This window comes from Labrus bergylta, chromosome 3 (genome assembly GCF_963930695.1).
Source record: "Labrus bergylta chromosome 3, fLabBer1.1, whole genome shotgun sequence".
NCBI lineage: Eukaryota > Metazoa > Chordata > Actinopteri > Labriformes > Labridae > Labrus > Labrus bergylta.
In genome coordinates, this window is record NC_089197.1 from 5979029 (window position 1) to 6000852 (window position 21824).

Consider the following 21824-nt stretch of genomic DNA (forward strand, 5'->3'; position numbering starts at 1 on the left):
TCTACCATCTCCGTGCTCTAATGAATCTGCTGCATGTTTTCTGTTCTCCAGGATGTTCTTCTCCACTCTTTAGTTCAGCTTGAGATTCTGATGAACTACACGTAGCATTGATAAAAAATACACATATTCTCATTATAGCGTCGTATAGCGGAAGTCATTATTTTTAAGCTTCCCGCTGTGAGGTGTGAACGACCAGGTCAAGAGAATATGAGGAGCAGTCCTCCTGATCTGCTGATCCTGTCTGAGCCCTGTGGAGCTGTCCGCGGTGCTGAACCTGCTGCTGCGATTCAGCTGTAAGAAAATCTACATGAAACATTTCAAATAGCTTAAAATTAACAACGCAGCTGAGGGGCAAACCGCAAATCTTACTCCTGCAGTGTCCACTTGAGGCTGTGTGCAGGAGGCAAAGAATCTCCACTCTGTCCCATTTAAATGTTGATTTAGTATAAATGATTATTTCTTTATTCGTTCGGTACCGAGCGTTGCCTCTGTGTCTGTTTGTAAGAAACATAAAAACATGTTTACACCATAAAGAGACTGTTTGTAAACTCGTGGTACTGAAATGAACCGAAGTGTTGCTTATTGTGGTGTGGCTGTAACAGCGTTTCTCCTGCTGGATGTAGTGACACGCAGCCTTGATATACACGTGCGTCTCTTTTTGTCCACTCCAGGCTCCCGTACTTCAGAATAAAGAAGCAGCAGTTGTCTGAAGCAGTTTACAGTCAGTCGGTTTCAGACTTTATTAATAATGCAGGGTCATCTCATTGGGTCACTGTTGGTCCTTCTTTGACATCTTTTTCCGGTAGCAGTTGGTGCGTTCAATGACAAAAAGATTTCCAATAGCAACATGCTCAGGTTATTGATCAGACCAATATTTACCAGCTGAGCACTCAGACTGTCAGATTGTGATGAAGCTTGCGTTTAAAAAAAAGGTCAGAGTCGGCTTCAGTCCTACGAGACAGCGGAGAAAAGACGAGCACCAATTAGCTCCGAGAGAGCAGAACGGGATCAATGAGCTCACAAAGCTCCGGTTATCAGGAAAACAGATTGCTGAGTGACCAGATTTGAGTCTGTGAGGAAGAGGAGGGGTGGGGGGGGAGGGAGGGAGGGAGTGAAATGAGGCTGGATAGTTAGGAGGAGCAGGCTGAATCCCCACAGGGAGAGAGCAGCCAGATCCGTACACGCAGCTATTCCACCATCCTCCGTCTCTATCTCTTTAAGAGCTGAGAGGAGTGTGTGTGTGTGTGTGTGTGTGTGTGTGTGTGTGTGTGTGTGTGTGTGTGTGTGTGTGTGTGTGTGTGTGTGTGTGTGTGAGAGAGAGCGTGTGGGGGAGGGGTATTGGCTGGGGTGGAACAGTCCTGTAATGAGCAGATTTTAGAGAGAGAGAGAGAGAGCAAGAGAAATAGAAAGAGAGCAAGGCCGAAAAACACGAGAGGACGGATGACTGTGTGGATTGAGGATTGAGGATAAAACAGAAACATGGAGACGATGACGGAGAGAAGAGCAGAGGAATAATTTATTTTCTGTTTTTTTTTGGTCACATCTTCAGGAGGAGAGAGCTTCATCTTACATCACAGCCGAGCGCAGGGGAGGAAATAAGAGGAGAGATATTCCCTCTCCGTGATGTCTGCCGAGGTGTGTGTGCGAGGCTGATACTGTGTGTGTTATGGATGTGTGTGTCTGAGCGTTAGCTTGGATGCTTGTTTCCAGGCCATGCTAAGAAAAAATATCCCCAGCTTCTCAGATTTTTTTTATTAGCATCTGAGCGCAGCATCATCCTGTCTCTCCCTCTCCTCCTGTCGGTGCTGCAGCGACGTTCTCACAGTCGGATGTTTGGATGCTGTGATGTCTAACTGAGCGCGCTCGCTGCTTTGAGGGCCTCCGGGACTGCTGGAGAAGCCTAGGCCTCGCTTGTCTGGAGCGCCCTGCTGCACAGCCAAGGCGACGGGCCGGCGAGCTGCCCGGCTGCGAAGCTGCGTGGGGCAGGAAGGTGGAGGAGGAAGTGGAGGAGGAGGAGGAGGAGAAACACTCTGAGCCTGCATGCCCATGGGAAGCAGCATGCACAGGAGCCGCCTTCGTGAGTCCAGACCCGCTGCTGAGGATGAGACTGCTTCTCCATCGTGAGGTGACGCTGTTCCAGAAACATCCGGCTGATTTCGAGACGAAGAGCTGCTGTTCTACATCCTAAACTGGGCGGAGAGGAGGAGGCGAGGCCTGCAGCTCCATGCTAACGGATCAGACGAGGCCTCCTCCCTCTGCTCCTTCTGACTGAACCGGCCTGTTCTCTCTTTTCTGACGTTCTAAGGATTTGCCTAAACCTGTTTCATGCATGTCCACTGGAGGCAGGTTTGACTTTGATGACGGGGGGTCGTACTGCGGGGGGTGGGAGCAGGGCAAGGCCCATGGCCGAGGGGTCTGCACGGGGCCCCAGGGTCAGGGCGAGTATGCCGGAGCTTGGAGCCACGGGTTCGAGGTCCTGGGTGTGTACACATGGCCCAGCGGGAACAGCTACCAGGGCACCTGGGCGCAGGGCAAGAGGCACGGCATTGGGGTGGAGAACAAGGGCCGCTGGGAGTACAGGGGGGAGTGGACACAGGGCTTCAAAGGTCGTTATGGGCAGCTGGAGAGCACGGCCAGCGGGGCCCGATACGAGGGGACATGGAGCAACGGGCTGCAGGACGGATACGGCACCGAAACCTACTCTGATGGAGGTAAGAGGGCTGAGGCTGAAAACGTAAACCTTCCACAGGTATAAAATATGTCTCCTTTTCTGCTCCACAAACTGAGTTTGAGGCGTACTCCACCTGCTGCAAACGTCCAGTGTAACACTGCTTCACTTTAGGGTTCACAAACAACATGTAGGTCACATCCACAGGCATGCAGGGACGACTGATCAGGCCCCTGCTTCAGGGGCTGCTGGGTTCCAATTTTTAGGAAAGTGAGTTGATGTATTTATTATTCAATATAGGGGAGGGGCAGTCAGGATTTAGGGTGTATGTCTGCTGCAGCATAAAGTTTACACAAGAGTCATAAAGTTCACGTTGATCTCAGAGACGAGCGAAAAACAAAAGTTTGTCCAACAGAAACACCTGCGAGTGCAGCTCCACCTGCAGAACGACACCACGAGTGACACTAAACAACAACAAAGACAGAAAAGACGACTGTAAAGAGAATAGACGACTGCAAAGAGACACGAGTCGACTGCAAAGAGACAAGAGTCGACTGCAAAGAGACAAGAGTCGACTGTAAAGAGACAAGACGACTGTAAAGAGACAAGATGACAGTAAAGAGACAAGTTGACAGTAAAGAGACAAGTTGACTGCAAAGAGACAAGTTGACTGCAAAGAGACAAGACGACTGCAAAGAGACAAGTCAACTGTAAAGAAACAAGTTGACTGCAAAGAGACAAGACGACTGCAAAGAGACAAGATGACAGTAAAGAGACAAGATGACAGTAAAGAAACAAGTTGACTGCAAAGAGACAAGACGACTGCATAGAGACAAGTCGACTGTAAAGAAACAAGTTGACTGCAAAGAGACAAGACGACTGCATAGAGACAAGTCGACTGCAAAGAGACAAGACGACTGCAAAGAGACACGAGACGACTGCAAAGAGACACGACGACTGCAAAGAGACAAGACGACTGCAAAGAGACACAATAAGACTGCAAAGAGACAAGACGACTGCAAAGAGACAAGACGACTGCAAAGAGACACGATAAGACTGCAAAGAGACAAGACGACTGCAAAGAGACACGAGACGACGGTAAAAAGACAAGACGACTGCACAGAGTCACGAGACGACTGCAAAGAGACAAGACGACTGCAAAGAGACAAGACGACTGCAAAGAGACACGAGTCGACTGCAAAGAGACACGAGTCGACTGCAAAGAGACAAGAGTCGACTGCAAAGAGACAAGACGACTGCAAAGAGACACGACTTTGACTGCAAAGAGACAAGACGACTGTAAAGAGACAAGATGACTGCAAAGAGACAAGACGACTGCAAAGAGACACGAGTCGACTGCAAAGAGACAAGACAACTGTAAAGAGACAAGATGACTGCAAAGAGACAAGACGACTGCAAAGAGACAAGAGTTGACTGTAAAGAGACAAGACGACTGCAAAGAGACAAGACGACTGCAATGAGACACGACTTCGACTGCAAAGAGACAAGACGACTGTAAAGAGACAAGATGACTGCAAAGAGACAAGACGACTGCAAAGAGACACGAGTCGACTGCAAAGAGACAAGACAACTGCAAAGAGACAACACGACTGCAAACAGACAAGACGACTACAAAGAGACACGAGACGACTGCAAAGAGACAAGACGACTGCAAAGAGACACGAGACGACTGCAAAGAGACACGAGACGACTGCAAAGAGACAAGACGACTGCAAAGAGACACGATAAGACTGCAAAGAGACAAGACGACTGTAAAGAGACACGACGACTGCATAGAGACACGATAAGACTGCAAAGAGATAAGACAACGGTAAAGAGACAAGACGACTGTAAAGAGACACGACGACTGCATAGAGACACGATAAGACTGCAAAATGACAAGACAACTGCAAAGAGACACGACGACTGCAAAGAGACACGATAAGGCTGCAAAGAGACAAGACGACTGTAAAGATACAAGATGACTGCAAAGAGACAAGATGACTGCAAACAGGCAAGATGACTGCAAAGAGACAAGACGACTGCAAAGAGACACAATAAGACTGCAAAGAGACAAGACGACTACAAAGAGACAAGTCAACTACGAAGAGACACGAGACGACTGCAAAGAGACAAGACGACTACAAAGAGACAAGACGACTACAAAGAGACAAGTCAACTACGAAGAGACACGAGACGACTGCAAAGAGACAAGACGACTGCAAAGAGACAAGACGACTGCAAAGAGACAAGACGACTGGAAAGAGACAAGTTGACTGCAAAGACACAAGACGACTGCAAAGAGACAAGACGACTGCAAAGAGACATGAGACGACAGTAAAGAGACAAGTTGACTGTAAAGAAACAAGTTGACTGCAAAGAGACAAGACGACTGCAAAGAGACAACACGACTGCAAAAAGACAAGATGACTACAAAGAGACACGAGACGACTGCAAAGAGACAAGACGACTGCAAAGAGACAACACGACTGCAAAAAGACAAGATGACTACAAAGAGACACGAGACGACTGCAAAGAGACAAGACGACTGCAAAGAGACACGAGACGACTGCAAAGAGACACGACGACTGCAAAGAGACAAGACGACAGCAAAGAGACAAGACAACTGCAAAGAGACACAATAAGACTGCAGAGAGACAAGACGACTGCAAAGAGACAAGACAACTGCAAAGAGACACAATAAGACTGCAGAGAGACAAGACGACTGCAAAGAGACATATCAACTACGAAGAGACACGAGACGACTGTAAAGAGACAAGGCCGACTTCAAAGAGACACGAGACGACTGTAAAGAGACAAGACGACTGCAAAGAGACACAAGACGACGGTAAAGAGACAAGTTGACTGTAAAGAGACAAGACGACTGTAAAGAGATACGTTGACTGCAAAGAGACAAGACGACTGCAAAGAGGCACGAGACGACTGCAAAGAGACACGACGACTGCAAAGAGACAAGACGACTGCAAAGAGACACGAGACAACTGCAAAGAGACACGACGACTGCAAAGAGACAAGACGACTACAAAAAGACAAGACGACTGCAAAGAGACACAATAAGACTGCAAAGAGACAAGACGACTGCAAAGAGACAAGATGACTGCAAAGAGACACAATAAGACTGCAAAGAGACAAGACGACTGCAAAGAGACAAGACGACTGCAAAGAGACACGAGACGACGGTAAAGAGACAAGACGACTGCACAGAGTCACAAGACGACTGCAAAGAGACAAGACGACTGCAAAGAGACAAGACAACTGCAAAGAGACACGATAAGACTGCAAAGAGACACGATAAGACTGCAGAGACAAGGCCGACTGCAAAGAGACACGAGACGACTGCAAAGAGACACGAGACAACGGTAAAGAGACAAGTTGACTGTAAAGAAACAAGTTGACTGCAAAGAGACAAGACGACTGCAAAGAGACAAGTCGACTACAAAGAGACACGAGACGACTGCAAAGAGACAAGACGACTGCAAAGAGACAAGATGACAGTAAAGAGACACAAGACGACGGTAAAGAGACAAGACGACTGCAAAGAGACAAGTTGACTGCGAAGAGACAAGACGACTGCAAAGAGACAAGTTGACTGCGAAGAGACAAGACGACTGCAAAGAGACAAGTTGACTGCAAAGAGACAAGACGACTGCAAAGAGACAAGACGACTGCAAAGAGACAAGACAACTGCAAAGAGACACGAGACGACTGCAAAGAGACAAGTTGACTGCAAAGAGACAAGACGACTGCAAAGAGACAAGACGACTGCAAAGAGACACGAGACGACTGCAAAGAGACAAGTTGACTGCAAAGAGACAAGACGACTGCAAAGAGACAAGTTGACTGCAAAGAGACACGAGACGACTGCAAAGAGACACGAGACGACTGCAAAGAGACAAGTTGACTGCAAAGAGACACGAGACGACTGCAAAGAGACATGATGAATGCAAAGAGACAACATGACTGCCCTGTGGTTACATGATGCGTCCCTGTCCTCACACACACACAACACACGCACACAGTCATACACACACGTGAGCACACACATTGGTTGTGTGTGTACTTGTGTCCAGCCTCACTGTGAGCTGAGGAGAACAAACATGGCGGACAGAATAAAAGAGGACAGAAGGCTAATAATAGAAATTAAACCATGTTGAAATCTCAACACTGTTTATAAAAACACACCTTCGCCCCGCGCACTCCCCTCTGCATCACACCCTCTGTCACCATGGCAACGAGGAGACAGCAGGTCAGCATGTCACTGGAGACCAGCTGCTCTCTGATTGGCTCCCTGCCTCTGTCAGTCTATATTTTTTATGGTTTATAATCTAGGCCGTTTGAGAAACGACGCTGTCGGGACCCGGATGATAAAGGGGGTCAATAAGTGATGCAAAGTGAAAACATTATGTGTATGTGTGTGTGTGTGTGTGTGAGCGTGTGTGCGTGTGTGAGTGGTTGTGTGTGTGTGTCATCCGGTGCTGCAGTGACCGTGGAGGTTGTTTGAAACAGCTCCCAGAGTGAGCATAAATGGCTCCAAACGACACACCTGCCGTCTGAGCACGAGCCTGAAACATCAGAAACAAAGATGGAGAAACGTTAAAAACCACTGCGTCACGGGACTGTGCCGCTCCTCTTCCGCTCACGTGGAGGACCGCCGACAGATGAATATAGCACGCACGAGCTGACACATTTTCCACAACCCAGTAACTGTGCTGATGTTCTCACTCACACACACACACACACACACACACACTCACACTCACACACACCGGCAGGCCTGTCAACAAATGAAGAGCTTATTAAAAATGATAATAGCCTGATAATGAGAACATCGTCGAGGCCACAAGCGGCCTCGTGCACATACAGACGGGCTGCTGAGTGCAGACTATCCCGGCCTTGTTTCAGCACCACGGACAGCTCCTGGTCCACACAGACTGAGACGAGCCTAAGTTTCAAAAAGGCTCACAAACACAAACGCCCAAAAAGAATAAAATCACAGAAAGACGTCCATCAGACCAAAGACATCATTTTGCGGCCGGAGTTTGGTTCTAGTGTCGTAGTGCTCAAGATCGGTCTGAAGGTCTTTGTCTCAGAATCCAAAGCATTTTGACCTCACTCTCAATTTGTAGTTTGATTTTTACGACCACAACCTTCCCGTTGTTACGATCTAAGTGAGTGACACGCCCTCTGCCCATAATATCTCAAAGGTCTCACCCTGCCTTGGTCTTGTCTCGGTCTCGATTCCTAAATGTCTTGGTCTTGGTTTTGTCTCGTTCTCTTCCTGTCTTGGTCTTGGTCTTGTCTCGGTCTCAATCCCTAAATGTCCTGGTCTTGTCTCAGTTTCAGAGCACTCTGGTCTCGGGGTATGTCTTGGTCTCAGTCGAGACATGAGCTAATCAGACCTATTTGTTTTTTTAACCAGGCTGTAAACATGTTAATCTCTGCTGTAAAAACAGGCTTTTTAGAATGGGTGTGTATGTGACTTCCTGTGCTTCTGCAGCCAGCCTCTATCGGTCACTCGAGGAACTGCAGGATTTTACACTTTTACACATTTTTTAACCCCAGAGGTCGAGGGTTGATATCTTATAACGAGAGGCCCAGACAGGAAACACATAACCCGTCAGTAACTTGAGACAGGAAGAACATTTAAAATCTTTATTTTTATATCAGATTAAGCATTTTACTGAAGATAAATCGGCGTGACAGTCTAGAGCTGTCCACGGCGCTGAAATGAAACTCTGCATTCATCCTGGTCTCCACTTCATGGGACACAAACGGAGCTTTTTGTCATTTCATGATGTGTCCCTCTGTGGGATAAAGGGGCCGTGCTTTATCGAACACACAACATACACGGCGACACACAGTTAGCATGTAGTCAGGAATTGGGTCAGCATCTGAACTCAATACTACACATTAATCCTAAGCTGATTTTGTGTTTCACTCAAATTACGTAAACTGAATTCAAACACTGCAGCTTCACTTTAAATCGAGGATAACACATGTTCTCTTTCTGTTTTTAAAGTCTCATTAACCCTTTACCAACCAGCCTGATGTGTGACAGACTCTAACCCCCTGAATATAAAGAGAGTTAATATACGTTGATCAAGTCGAAGTTCGGCTTCTAAACATCCTGAGTTAAAAGTTCTATTCATGCAGAATGACACTTTTTAGATTCTTGGTCTTCTTATAGTTTAGCAGAAGTTTGTCAAAGTATAAATGTTATTACACCACAGTAGAACTTGTGGAAGAAGCGCTTCAGTCAAAGTAACAGATGTTAAAATACTCTCTGTTAGAAGCATGAGCGTCAGACCCAATGACCCGGGTGGTCATTTGGACCCCCTCCCTTAAAACGCAGCAAACCCGTCCCTCCACCCGGCCCTATTCTCAGAGCGCTGTGCTGTGTGTAGTAGCGTAGTGACCGAAAGAACAAGATGGCGGCTACAAGCAGCCGAAATGACTTTCCTCTGGAGGGTGTCTGGGCCTGCTTTAGAGAGAGGGGGGAGGAGCTTAGACATTTGGGGGGTCGTCAGAGTAGAGCTGCTACTCCTTCACATCTAGGAGCCAGTTGAGGTGGTTCTGACATCTGATCAGGATCCACCTGGACGCCTCCTTTTTGGAGGTTTACCAACTGGGAGGAGACCCGGAGTAACCAAGAGTTTCATGAGAGGGATTATAGATCCCGTCTGGCCTGGGAACGCCTCAGAGTCCCCCAGAAGGAGCTGTAAAATGTTGCTGGGGAGAGGGAATCGGGGCGGCTTGCTGCTACCGCGACCCGACCTCGGATAAGGGGAAGAAAATGAATGGATGGATGTGCTGTGCGTGAACGCGTTCATATCTTTTGTGAACTGAACAAGTTAATTAGAAACTCAAACATTAGAACTAGAGCTCAGTTTACCGTGGATTCACAGATTGGCCGACTCCGGCAACTCTCAGTACCTCACACAACGAGGTACTGAGAGTTGCCGGAGTCGGCCAATCAGAAGCTGGCATCGTGCATCCTACATGGCTCCGGTGTGTCTGTCTTTTCTGTGATGATAGGGTTAGGGTTGTTCCACAATATTTACAGGCTGTGTAAGTTACACATGAGCTTCCTGAGTTAGAATTGCTGCAATCGTCGTGTTTATTCTGTTAGCCAGTTAATGGATTCTTCAATTGAGCCTTAAAGTTTTTCTGCCCGCTGTTTTAGTTGCAGTGATGGAAGCGGGCAAGAGAAGTGGATCAGATAGAAGTGATTGTACCCGACCTAAAAAGCCTCTGCATGTTTCTAATAAGCTCCACGAGCAGAAACGTGCTCAAACTAGGATCAATATTGGAGATGATTTTGAAAAATGGAGAGAGGTTAGAACACAGAAAGGTTTACAGACCGAAGCAGAGCTGGCTAAACACTGAAGCTTCAGTGTCCACCACATGGTGACCTGAGTGAGCATCGACTCTAGCGAGGAGGGGGGGACAGCTCTCTACAATGTTTAGAATCTGGACTGCAGTACCCATTTTAAACACTAGGTGTCAAAGTCACATATTGCTCGCCTGTCTGTTTCGTGAGAGACCAAAAAAAAAAAAAAACATCAGCCATCAGAGCGGCTGTGGTTCAGTGGTAGAGTCGCTCGTCTCTCAACCAGAAGGTCAGGGGTTTGATCCCCAGCTCCTGCAGCCACGTGTCCGATGTGTCCCTGTTCAAGAAACTTAACCCCAAGTTGCTCCCACTGCTTTGTTAGCGGCGTGTGAATTGATGAGTTAAAACTGATGGACTCTTTACACGGCAAACAACGATACCTTTATTTTGACACGTTGAGACTGATTGGGTTCAAACTACAGATCAGACAGATCCACTCTAATATCGATATGGGGTCCGATATTGGCGTAATTTAAATATCAGACTGATGGCGCAGATCCACTCAAGACGGATCGTTGGGCACTTTGAATATTCTCAGCTCGCTCGCATCTCCATGACTTCCTGTTTCAGTGTGAAGCCAGCACTCAGTTCAGATACATTTCTGTGCGATGACGGGTTTACGATGAAACATTTGTAGTTTTTGTGAGAATTTGATCCCAGAAAACATTTGGGTTTGTTCATGTCAGGAAACTCTGACGGAGCTTTTTTACTGATTTCTGACATTTGAGAGACGTGCTTGATTAATTGATGAAACGACGGTCAGACTCAGCCCGGGTCTCAGTCCCCCGTCTGATTCATTGATTTTCTCTCTGAGTCAAGAGGATCGGGATGATCTGAGGCTGATGCTGCTGAGGTGGAGTTTGATTACGAAACTTCTCTCTTCCATCTCTGCTGGGAAGGAAAGAGGGAGGATGGAGGAGGGGATGAGAGGATGGAGGAAAGGAAGAAAGAAGGATTGGTTGGAGGGAGGATGGAAGGGGATGGGGAGGGAAAGGAGGAGGGAGGAGTAAAAAGGGGGATGAGAGCATGGAGGTAAGGAAGGAAGGGGATGTAGGAGAAGTTAAAAGAAGGATGGAGGAGGGGATTGGAGGATGGAAGAGTCAATCGAGGGAGGGTTGAAGAATGGGTGTTGGCGGAGGATGGAGGAGGGAATGTAGGAAAGAAGGAGGGAAGAAGAAAGAATTGATGGGAGGAAATGGAGGAGGGAGTTTGAAGGAGAAGCTAAAAAAAGGATGGAGGAGGGGTGGAGGAGGGGTGGAGGAGACTGAGTCAAGACCAAGACCAAATATATAACTGTAAAATCATCATCTTGTGTTTAGGGGGCGTGTCCCTCACTTAGAGCGTAACACGTAACCGGGGGGATAAAAATCAAACTACAAATGAATTATTTGTTCTTTTAGAAAGAGGCGTGAAGAGGCAGTGATGACGTAGAGAAATAGTCGATCAGTGGTGGACTTGGCCGGTCTTGATTTTAAATCCGGGGTCCGCTCAGTCGGAGACGGAGACAAGACGGAGTAAAAAGGCTTTCAATTCCGTGACCGTAAAAAGTGTTTAGACGGATCTCGAGTATTACGACACTACAACATTCACAAAGACAAAGAGTTAACCGAAGAGGACTCAGGAGCTGTTGGTCTTCCTCTGCCGCCATCTGTTTGTTTGTTTGTTTGTTTGTTTGTTTTGGTACCTCACAGTAAAGTCACACAAACAGATCGAGGCACTGAGTCATTACACTTATGAACCTGATGGTGGCGCTAGAGGGACATTCAGATGGAGTCCTCCTGTGGGGACCCTGAGGAAATAAGTTCTGTAGGGTCTGAGTCTGGCTTTGATCGTCCGTCCTGACTGTCTCTCTCTCTCTCTCTCTCTCTCTCTCTGTGTCTCAGGAACGTTTCAGGGCCAATGGCTGGCCGGGATGCGTCATGGTTACGGCGTTCGGCAAAGTGTCCCGTACGGCATGGCGGCCGTCATCCTTTTCCCTCTGCGGACATCCATAAACTCACTCCGCTCTGAGCACAGCCACGGCCCCCCCGCCGTGCTCGAGGACGGCTCCGCCCCCACGCCCACAGATGGGGTGGTGGCAGGGCTGGCCGGGAGCCCGGTGGGACGGGGTGGGTTTGCTCTGACGGCTCCCAGTGAGGCGGAACGCCAGAGGAAGAGGAAAGGTCGTTTCAGACAGTCCATCCTGAGCGGCCTGAAGCTGCGGCGCTCCGAGTCCAAAAGCTCGCTGGCCAGCCAGCTGAGTAAACAGAGCTCGTTCTGCAGCGAGGCTGGCATGAGCACCGTCAGCTCGGCGGCATCCGACATTCACTCCAATGCCAGCGAGAGCGAGCAGGGGGCCCCTGTGGACGCCACGGTCACAGAGATGTATGCAGGCGAGTGGCGGAGTGACCAAAGGGCGGGCTGGGGCGTGAGCCGGCGCTCCGATGGCCTGCATTACGAAGGGGAGTGGGCGGGAAACAAGCGCCACGGATACGGCTGCACCACATTCCCTGACGGCACCAAAGAGGAAGGAAAATATAAACAGAATGTCCTGGTGAGCGGAAAACGCAAGAACTTGATCCCTCTGAGGGCCAGCAAGATTCGAGAGAAGGTGGACCGAGCTGTGGAGGCGGCGGAGAAGGCCTCAGACATCGCCAAGCAGAAAGCAGAGATCGCCATGTCACGGTGAGAGATGCTCCGCCTACAGGAGGAACTGTTTGTGTTTCCACCACAGGGACCAGGGTTTACACGGAGGATTCTGTTAGTCCTGATTGAGGGGTGGAACTTAATAAGAATACTTTATGGGTGGGGCTTCAAGAGTGAACATTTCTGATTGGTTGATTACTTGCAGTATTCAGAGGACTCACTCACAAAGGGAACATTTTAACGGTGTAAAAAGTGGCTGCTGTGACTAAAAGTTCCCGGTACATTTGGTGCAGCTTTTTGATCAGGAGTCCATAAAATCTTTAAACACATGATTGTGTTTCACTTTAACATCTGAAAGTTGAACCTTTAAATTCTACATGAAGCTCAGTGGAAGCTCAACTGGAAAGATTTCTAATGAAAGACCTAGATGAGTAGAAACACCAAATGTTCAGGTCATGCAGAGCGAGCGAATATTAATCAGTTCATCGTGCTCCTTCCTTTCACTGAGTCTCAAGATGTTCATAAATATGATAATGCAGAGAAACAGACAAAACAACCGAACCCAGAAACATTGAATCCTGGTGGAGGGTTAAATAAATGAACTGTGTTTGTACCTGAAGGTACACTATTAAAGGTCTCATATTCTCCTCTTCTTCAGTGTAAATAAGTCTCAGAGCTCCTCAAAACATGTGTGTGAAGTTTCTTGTTCTAAATCCACTCTGATCCTGTATTTGATCATGTCTATAAACCCCTCTATTTCAGCCCTGCTCAGAACAGGCTGTTTCTGTGTCTGTACCTTTAAATATGTAAATGAGCTGTGTCTGACCATGCCCCCTCTCTGGAAGGGCTTGGGTCTCTCAGGCTTTCTCGCTCCATGTCCTATTGTTTACGGTGAGAAGGCAGACTCAGAAGGCAGAACAAACACCTAGCTGTGGGAGTGTCACCCACCTGGGGGAGGGGCTACTGCCCTTTGTGATGTCATGAAGGGAAAATCTCCAAACAGCCTGTTTGAGCACACATTTTATGAAAAGTGGACCAGGCAAAAGACAGAGAGGATGGACTTTTCTTATCATTGGGGGGTTTGTAGACGGACTAGAGACACATGTTAGTGTTAGAGAAACATGGGGAAGAGGATTTTACAGAATGTGTGACCATACAAACCACAACACAGGACAAAACATGATGACTGAGCAGTGCGAGAGAGAATAACCGATCAGTGAGAACAAGATGAAATAAACAAGATGAAATAAAAACCTTTACTTCACCAGGTTCAAATGGCGTTCACGGTTAAATGGCTTTATTAAAGCAGTTTAAATAAGAAGGTCAAAGTGAAGCTCTCTCGGCATAAATTAAATAATTTAATGAAATGCAGGTGTGCCTAAATGAAGGCGAACCAGACAGCAGGTTTGATGTAAACACAGATTCAGGGAGGAGAATAACGCTCTGTGTCCGTCCTGCAGGATGAGCCACGCCCGGGGGAAGGCGGAGGCGGCTGAAGGAGTCGCTCAGAAAGCGACTGAGGAGTGTCGACTCGCCCGGATTGCCGCCAAAGAGCTCTCTCCCTCTTTCCATATCTACGGGAACGGTGAGAGGCTGACACACACATTCACACACTCCTCTTTTCCGTACATTGGAGTCAGTTTTACAATTTACGGTTTTAGTTTAAATTAATGACAACTCAAAACATTTTACTTTTAGTGGATATAAAGTCTTTACATGCATCGTTGAAATCGTTTTCTCTCTTTAAACAAATTCATTCATTAAAGAAGCAGTATGTAACTCTGACCCCTAGTGGTTAAAATGGGTACTGCAGACCAAATTCTAAACATTGAAGAGAGCCGATCCTAGTTTGAGCACGTTTCTGCTCGTGGAGCTTATTAGAAACATGCAGAGGCTTTTTAGGTCGGGTGCAATCACTTCTATCTGAACCACTTCTCTTGCCCGCTTCCATCGCTGCAACACCTGTTGACCTGATAACTGCACTCATATCTGGCAAACCGAGGGGCGTCCAAAACGGCCATGTGGGGGTCGCCTTAAAACCGTCTACCTTCTCTGGTCCAAACAAATCCAGAGCATTCAGGAGCAGAATCTATGCTGGTCACTATTCTCGTCCGTCTGAAAACAGTCCAGACAAACGCCACTCTCTGCTCGTAAATTCTTGGATATATTTATCAGTAGTGACCATCGGTTGTACACTACTTTTCACAATGCATTGTGGGATGTAATGAGTGGAATACCGGTATATAGGGCATGATGAGGCTCACTCAGAATTCAGACATTTCTACAGAATGGTTTCACTTTATAGAAGGTAAGGAGTGATTTCAGACAAAAGCCTCAATGATTCGAAAAATTAACAAATACTCTTTAGTGTCAATCAATCTTTATTTGTAAAGTGCAAGCTCATAACAAGTGTTATCTCGAGACGCTTCACAAAAGAGCATGGGATAATATGCAGGAAGGATTTCTCCTTTGTATTCCTCGTGTTCCTGTTGTCCACACTTCCTCTCCGCTGAGGTGTAGGGCGGAGCAGGCCGTTGGTTGTGGGGATGACACGGTCCGATGGTGATAAAGTATCAAACTAAGTACTAAAAAAAGTATTGAAACGGAACCAAAAAGTAGAGCCTGACCAAAAAGTGGGCCAGCCGATAATATCTGCCGATATTATCACGACTAGCATTATCGGCTCATTATATTGCAGATATGCTCTGATATAACGAGATTTATTCATAAGTCAAATATTGTGTATACCATTCGAGTTTCATTGTATTACACTAGCAGTTCTCTGTCACCAGCAGAGGGCGCTATATGGATTACAACAAACATCATCACTCTGCAGAGTGTTGAGCCATGATGCACGTACATGCTCAGTTACATTCCAGCTGAGTGACCATCTCGTCTTCATGATAAATCTTTTCCACACGTGTTTGATAAACTACATCTGAGGGCTCAACTACAGACTTTAAATATTACTGGATGAAGCCTGAGTGACGTCCCCCGTCTGTTCCTGCAGGGGGCGCTCGAGTCCCATCGATGGCGGTCTCCATGCTGGAAATGCTGTCTCAGCCTAACTTTCAGTCAACCTAACGACAGGCTGAGAGCTGGAGCTGAGGCGGGTTTTAAACCTCCTGACAAACCGTTTAAAAGTTCACCCCTCGTGTACAGTGTGTGCCCGTGATGACAGTAACTAATCAGACCTACAGGCTGTAAACATGTTAATCTCTGCTGTAAAAACAGGCTTTTACAACTGGTACTGATTTTAGAGAAAAAAAAGAAAGATATTCTACATATCGGCCGACATAGATCTATCTATATATTGTTTTTACAGTTTAGAGCCTTTATTGGTCAGAATAACAAGAGTGCAACGAAACACCAATTTTATTTGTGAAATTAACAAATATAAATAGCACACACACACACACACTAACACACTAACACACAAGCACACACACAGACACACGCGCGCGCACACATACAGACACATACAGACAGACAGACACACACAGACAGACAGACACACACAGACAGACAGACACACACACTAACAAACACACACACACACAGACACTAACACACTAACACACAAACACACACACACACACACACACACACACACACTAACAAACAGACACAGACACAGACACAGACACAGACACACACACACACACAGACACACACACACACAGATAGACACAGACAGACACACAGACACACACACACACACACACACACACAGACACACACACACACACACAGATAGACACAGACAGACACACACACACACACACACGCACACACACACCACACACCACACACACCACACACACACACACACAGATAGACACAGACAGACACACAGACACACACACACACACACACACACACACACACACACACACACACACAGATAGACACAGACAGACACACACACACACACACACAGATAGACACAGACACACACACACACAAACACACGCTGCAGGGTGATGGCTCACTTCCAGATCTTTCCGTGTGTGTTCACAGGTCTGGAGTGTCAGAGGCCCAAACACCAGGACGCCAAGGACAAAGACCACGAGGTGATCTCCACGGGAACAGACAGTCCAGAGCTGTGCACGCCGGACACCACACCCCCTGTCATATCACCTGACCTCAGCCCCGTGCTGAGCGTGCCCACCTCACCCCCCCACACCCCTCAAAAACACGCCCACCGCCCCCGAAACGCCTGCTTTATGCGCCAGAGCGCCGTGGATGATCAAGGTGGGGCAGAGATCCAGGTGCTGGTGGAGGGGAGGGGTGTGGACATGCCTAGGGGCGGGGCCAACAACTGGAGCGATGACGTGTACCCGGACCGAGGGGGCAGCAGCCGCTCCACCACGCCCTCCTTGCTAGAGGAGCACGAGAGTCAGATCAACGGGCATGAGCAGGCGCCGCTGTCCAACCACAAACCTCGGGACAAACCCTCGTCCAATCACAAGTCCTCGTACAGATCATGGGAACACTCCCTGTCCAACCAAAAGCCCTCCAAGCACGCCTCGTCTAATCACAAGTCAAGAGAGTACTCGTCATCCAATCACAAAACATGGGATCATTCCTCCTCCAATCACAAGGCCTGCGAGCACGCCTCGTCCAACTACAAGCCGCAGGTTCATATTTTATCGAATCACAAGGCCCCGGACCACACAACGTCCAATCACAAGACTTCTGAGCATGCTTCCTCCAATCACAAGTCCCATGATTATATCTCGTCCAATCACAGCGCAAAGGAGCTTGTCTCCTCGAGTTACAAACCCCGAGAGCATGTCTACTCCAACCACCACCCGAAGCAGCACAACGCCCCCAACCACAAGCTGAGCGAGCACGCCGGACCCGGCCCCCGGCTGGACGGCCTCCCCGGGGGCTGGACCGCCGAGAGCACCTTGAGGTGGAGCCCCACCCACTCCCGCCTCACGGAGCAGGACGATGAGCGGATGAACGACTACACGGTCGACATGAGGCTTCAGAGTGCGGATTCGCAGACGACTCGGGGGAGGGGCCACGAGTCCCCGCCCCCTAAGAACAACCGGCTGCGGACCCGAGGCCTGCGGCCGGTCAGGGAGGGGTCCATGGACTCTGTACAGATGCTGGACAACCTGAATGTGGGGGCGGAGCTAGAGGAGTGGCCTCTGCACAGGGACCTGACCCTCTCACCCCCCCTCAAGTCTCCGCCCATCACTCTGGAGCAGGACGGGGAAAATCTCCCCCTCAAATCAAACTCAGTGAGTCACCACACGCTCTTCACCTGTTACCTGTTCGATCATTTCAAGCTTCATTTAAAGAGACAGAGGCATCGTGTGATGATGTCACTCCTCGCCGCGATGAAGAGTAGGGTCGTCTCAATTCCAGAATCGCTAACTTCGATATGATTCTTGTAAAATAAAACTTTATTGATGTTTGCTATCACATCAGCACAAGTAGAAGTCCTTGGCGAGATAATTTCTGTTTTTTGAATTCTGATGAATTGCATGCTGAGGGTTACACTTCCTGTACGGATCTGTAGTTCTCTCTTATCTGACATTTAAACTACACAGATTTCATACTTCCTGTACTAACTTCCTGTTCCTCTTCTTCTTCTTCTCTTGTCTTTCAGGGCTCCAGCTCTATTCTGGTGGTTATGGTCATTTTACTCAATATTGGAGTAGCCATTCTTTTCATTCACTTCTTTATTTAAGCTTATACAGGTATGATCTATAAGACTTATTGATAACTACGGTATATTAAATTATTATTGTTACGTACTGAGACGGACATGGAGCCCGCAGCCGAGCGACAGACACAGCAGAGCCTTTTATCGTTGCTACGTATTCGTCTTCTCACTTCTGTTCGAGCACTTTCCTTTTTCAAATGCTTATTTTCAGCTTGCCACCACAGAAGAAGAAAGTGGAGTGTGCCGCTCTGAAGAGGGCGGAGTCTCAGGACACATCTGCATGTGTGTGCAGCGGCTCCTCCTGGAGATGACACAAGGCGGTTCTTCCTATTTTTCCATCATTTTAGACGAGAGTATATAAAAAAAAACTTTGTTTCCTGCTAACATGCTAACGTATAGCATGGTGCACACACTCCATCCTGAACCCTTTAGCCTTTGAACCATTTTCCATGTTAGCCCCTCCCTCCAGTCTCCACCCTTATCGGCACTATGCGCTACATACAGAACTATGCTGCAGAGTAGATCCATTTTAAAGGGCTCCGTCATGATTCTTTCTTTTCCCACAAAGAACTTCACAGACACACACAACGATTGCATGAGGCTGTGTGGGCTTTAAAACGACGTTTTTAACCCTTTAACATCACCGTTAATCCTCTGATCATCACTTCCTGTCGCCCGGCGCTGAAGTGGAGATCAGCGCCGCCATCAAATCAAATCATCCAATCAAACTTTGAACCAAACGTCAGCGGCCGGCCGACACACACACACACACACACACACACACACACACACACACACACACACACACACACACACACACACACACACACAAAGAGGAGTGTGACCTTTGAGGAAGTTATTTAGTGAACACACACACACAAACACACACACATTCGCACGCTAAAACTCACACACACACATGTACCTGCTGACACAGTGAGGAGGATAAGCCCCGCCCCCTTTGTACAGCCTGAGACTGTTATGTTATAACACTGATTCTAATATATACGTGTATGTGTCATTATTATTATTATTATTATTATTATTATTACAGTTTGTTACTTTCTGCAGTTTGCAAACAGAGAGAATGCAGAGTGCCTCGTATCTATTCATTTAAAGTCGCTTTAAGCCCTGCCCCCCACACGTGGGCCGAGAGGAGACAACTGACCTTTATCAATAAGAAAGATGACCTCCCACCCTCCTCACCCACCCACAGATCCCCCCTCCCCCTTCCCCTCCCCCCACCCTGAAATGGCATGCACTGTTTTGTCTCTCTCCCCCTTTTCTCTCCCTTTTGGACCAGTCAAAAAGGGAAAAACGGGGTTTCTACGGTGTCATTTCCAGACACGTTTTGGGCCGGATGAGATTTTTTTCAGCATGTTTGTTCAGCCTGCTCAATCTGGTGTCAGTTTGTGAGTTTCTCCCTCTCGTCTCTTTAATCCAGCAACACAAGGCGACGTGAGACGAGGAGAGCGGTGTAAAATAAACGCTAGCTTCTAACTCTCCGTGGGTTTATGAATGATCAAAAGAAACTCTGCTACTGTATGTTTTATACTTCGCACCCAGTGGCATCATCATGTTGTGACATCATTGCATGCCCGAGCATGCTCTTTCTTACTCTTTGGTTTATGAGGTTGTTTCCAAGTTAATGTGGAGAAAATAATGAAATGTTTGAAATTAATCTGTTTGGTCTCTTTTTTTCACCTTTGAGTCACAGTTTATAAAAAACACTGTTCAGATAACGGGTTGATCTGGGGCCCTAACAGGGGCGTGTCCAGACTTTTTGGACTGGGGTGGTCCAAATGTGGCTCTGACTTGAGCAGGGGTGGCCTGAGTCTGTGCACACATGAATGAAGAACGTTTATTCGACCCAGCGTATGCACTCATCACATCAACTTTTAAGTAACACAAGATAACAGCAACACATCTTCTAAGCCAATGGTTCTAAACTCGTCCACCAACTCCTCCAAGAGAAATCGTGACCCAAATTTTTTTGACCATTCAGATTTATTTACTGAAAAATTGTGAAGTTTGGACGTCAGTCAGTACAAAACATGTAACAGAAGCAAGAAACTGAACAAAACAAACGTGGCTTCACAGACTTTTTTCACAAGTTTATTTCCAGGCACACATTCCCGACCCACTGGAAATGGCTCCGCGACCCACCTCTGGGTCCCGACCCACCAGTTGAGAACCAAGGTTCTAAGCATTCATTCTTCAAGGACTCAAAACAAGATGTATGTCCAAAGTCTCAATTTAAACTTTAACATCTGATCACTGAACACTACGAGTGGCCTGTTGAAACACAGCCTGAATTGTGGATTTCAACTTAAGTCCCGCCTCTCAAATAGCCAATCAGCTGTTAAGTATTTTGGGGTGGCACATTGGATGGCCAATAAGATTTCAACGGGGGACGATGCCACCCATCCGGGTACACCCCTGGGCCCTTCAAAATATTAAGGTAGACGCTGCATTAACGTCTTAACGAGCTGCAATGGATTAGTTAGTTAATACTGATCATCAAATGCTGCAAAGCATTGTGGGAAGAGCCGTGACGAGTTGAGCTGAAGACGGTAGACTGTACAGGTGAGAACATGGACTGTTCACAGGAACACTCATTTATTCAGCAGCTCTCGAACGTGTCCACACTGTAACAATCAGAGCAGTGAAGGCAGCACGCCCACTTATAAAATATATGATATATAATATGGTTACAGCACAGCTGGTGTCTGTATGAAACATGGACGTAGTCTCAGTGACGTCATCATTAGTTTCTGAAGGGGAGTTATGAAGCCTGACGATGGCGGTCACCATGTTTGAAATGCTTAATGTAATTTTAGATCAATCTAGAAACAGACGAAGAGGTGGAGCCAGCAAACAGCGAACACACCCACATGTCAGTCAATTTAGATGGTACTTTGCAGACTGCCTCAAGAGGACACCTTAGGAACTGCAGTTTTCTTTTGCAACCCCACACTGACTTCATCTTTCATCACCGGAGGTTTCCGCATTGGATGAACCAATCTGAACAAGGTCACAAGGTTAAAAAATAAATAAAGAAATGATGAGGGGTTCATAGCAGAATTTCAGAATTCATAAACTAATTCACACAAATCTTACAGGGTGTCCAACAGCTGGCCATACGAGCGTGAGCGACAAAATCAGCTTGATTTTATTGTTTACTATTGAAGTGTCCTAACAGCCTGCGAGCCGTCCAGCACGAAGCAGTGCGCCGTATCACAACCAGCTTGTGATATAAAGAAGAAAGGCTGGGTCAGTTATTGTACCTACTTTGGTTCTGGATTCACACCCGGTGAGAGTTTTGACTTTCTGAAAAGCCTGCTTGGTGTTCATGTTGGCAAATTCAGACTCCAGTTTGTCTTTGAATTTCAATTTTGCCTTGAAAACCTCATTTTTTATTGTTCTGTTTGCCAGTTTTA

The 21824-nt window shown here is 47.3% G+C and overlaps 1 protein-coding gene across 1 annotated transcript; it reads left to right on the forward strand.

Annotated features, from left to right (window-relative positions):
* Positions 1-1182: 1182 nt before the first annotated feature.
* On the forward strand, positions 1183-20065 carry jph3a (junctophilin 3a). Its single transcript, XM_065952531.1, has 5 exons — positions 1183-2711; positions 11963-12743; positions 14165-14289; positions 16725-17956; positions 18328-20065. Exons 1-5 carry the CDS (start codon positions 2330-2332, stop codon positions 18406-18408), a joined length of 2601 nt encoding a protein of 866 aa, XP_065808603.1. The 5' UTR covers positions 1183-2329; the 3' UTR covers positions 18409-20065.
* Positions 20066-21824: the final 1759 nt, after the last annotated feature.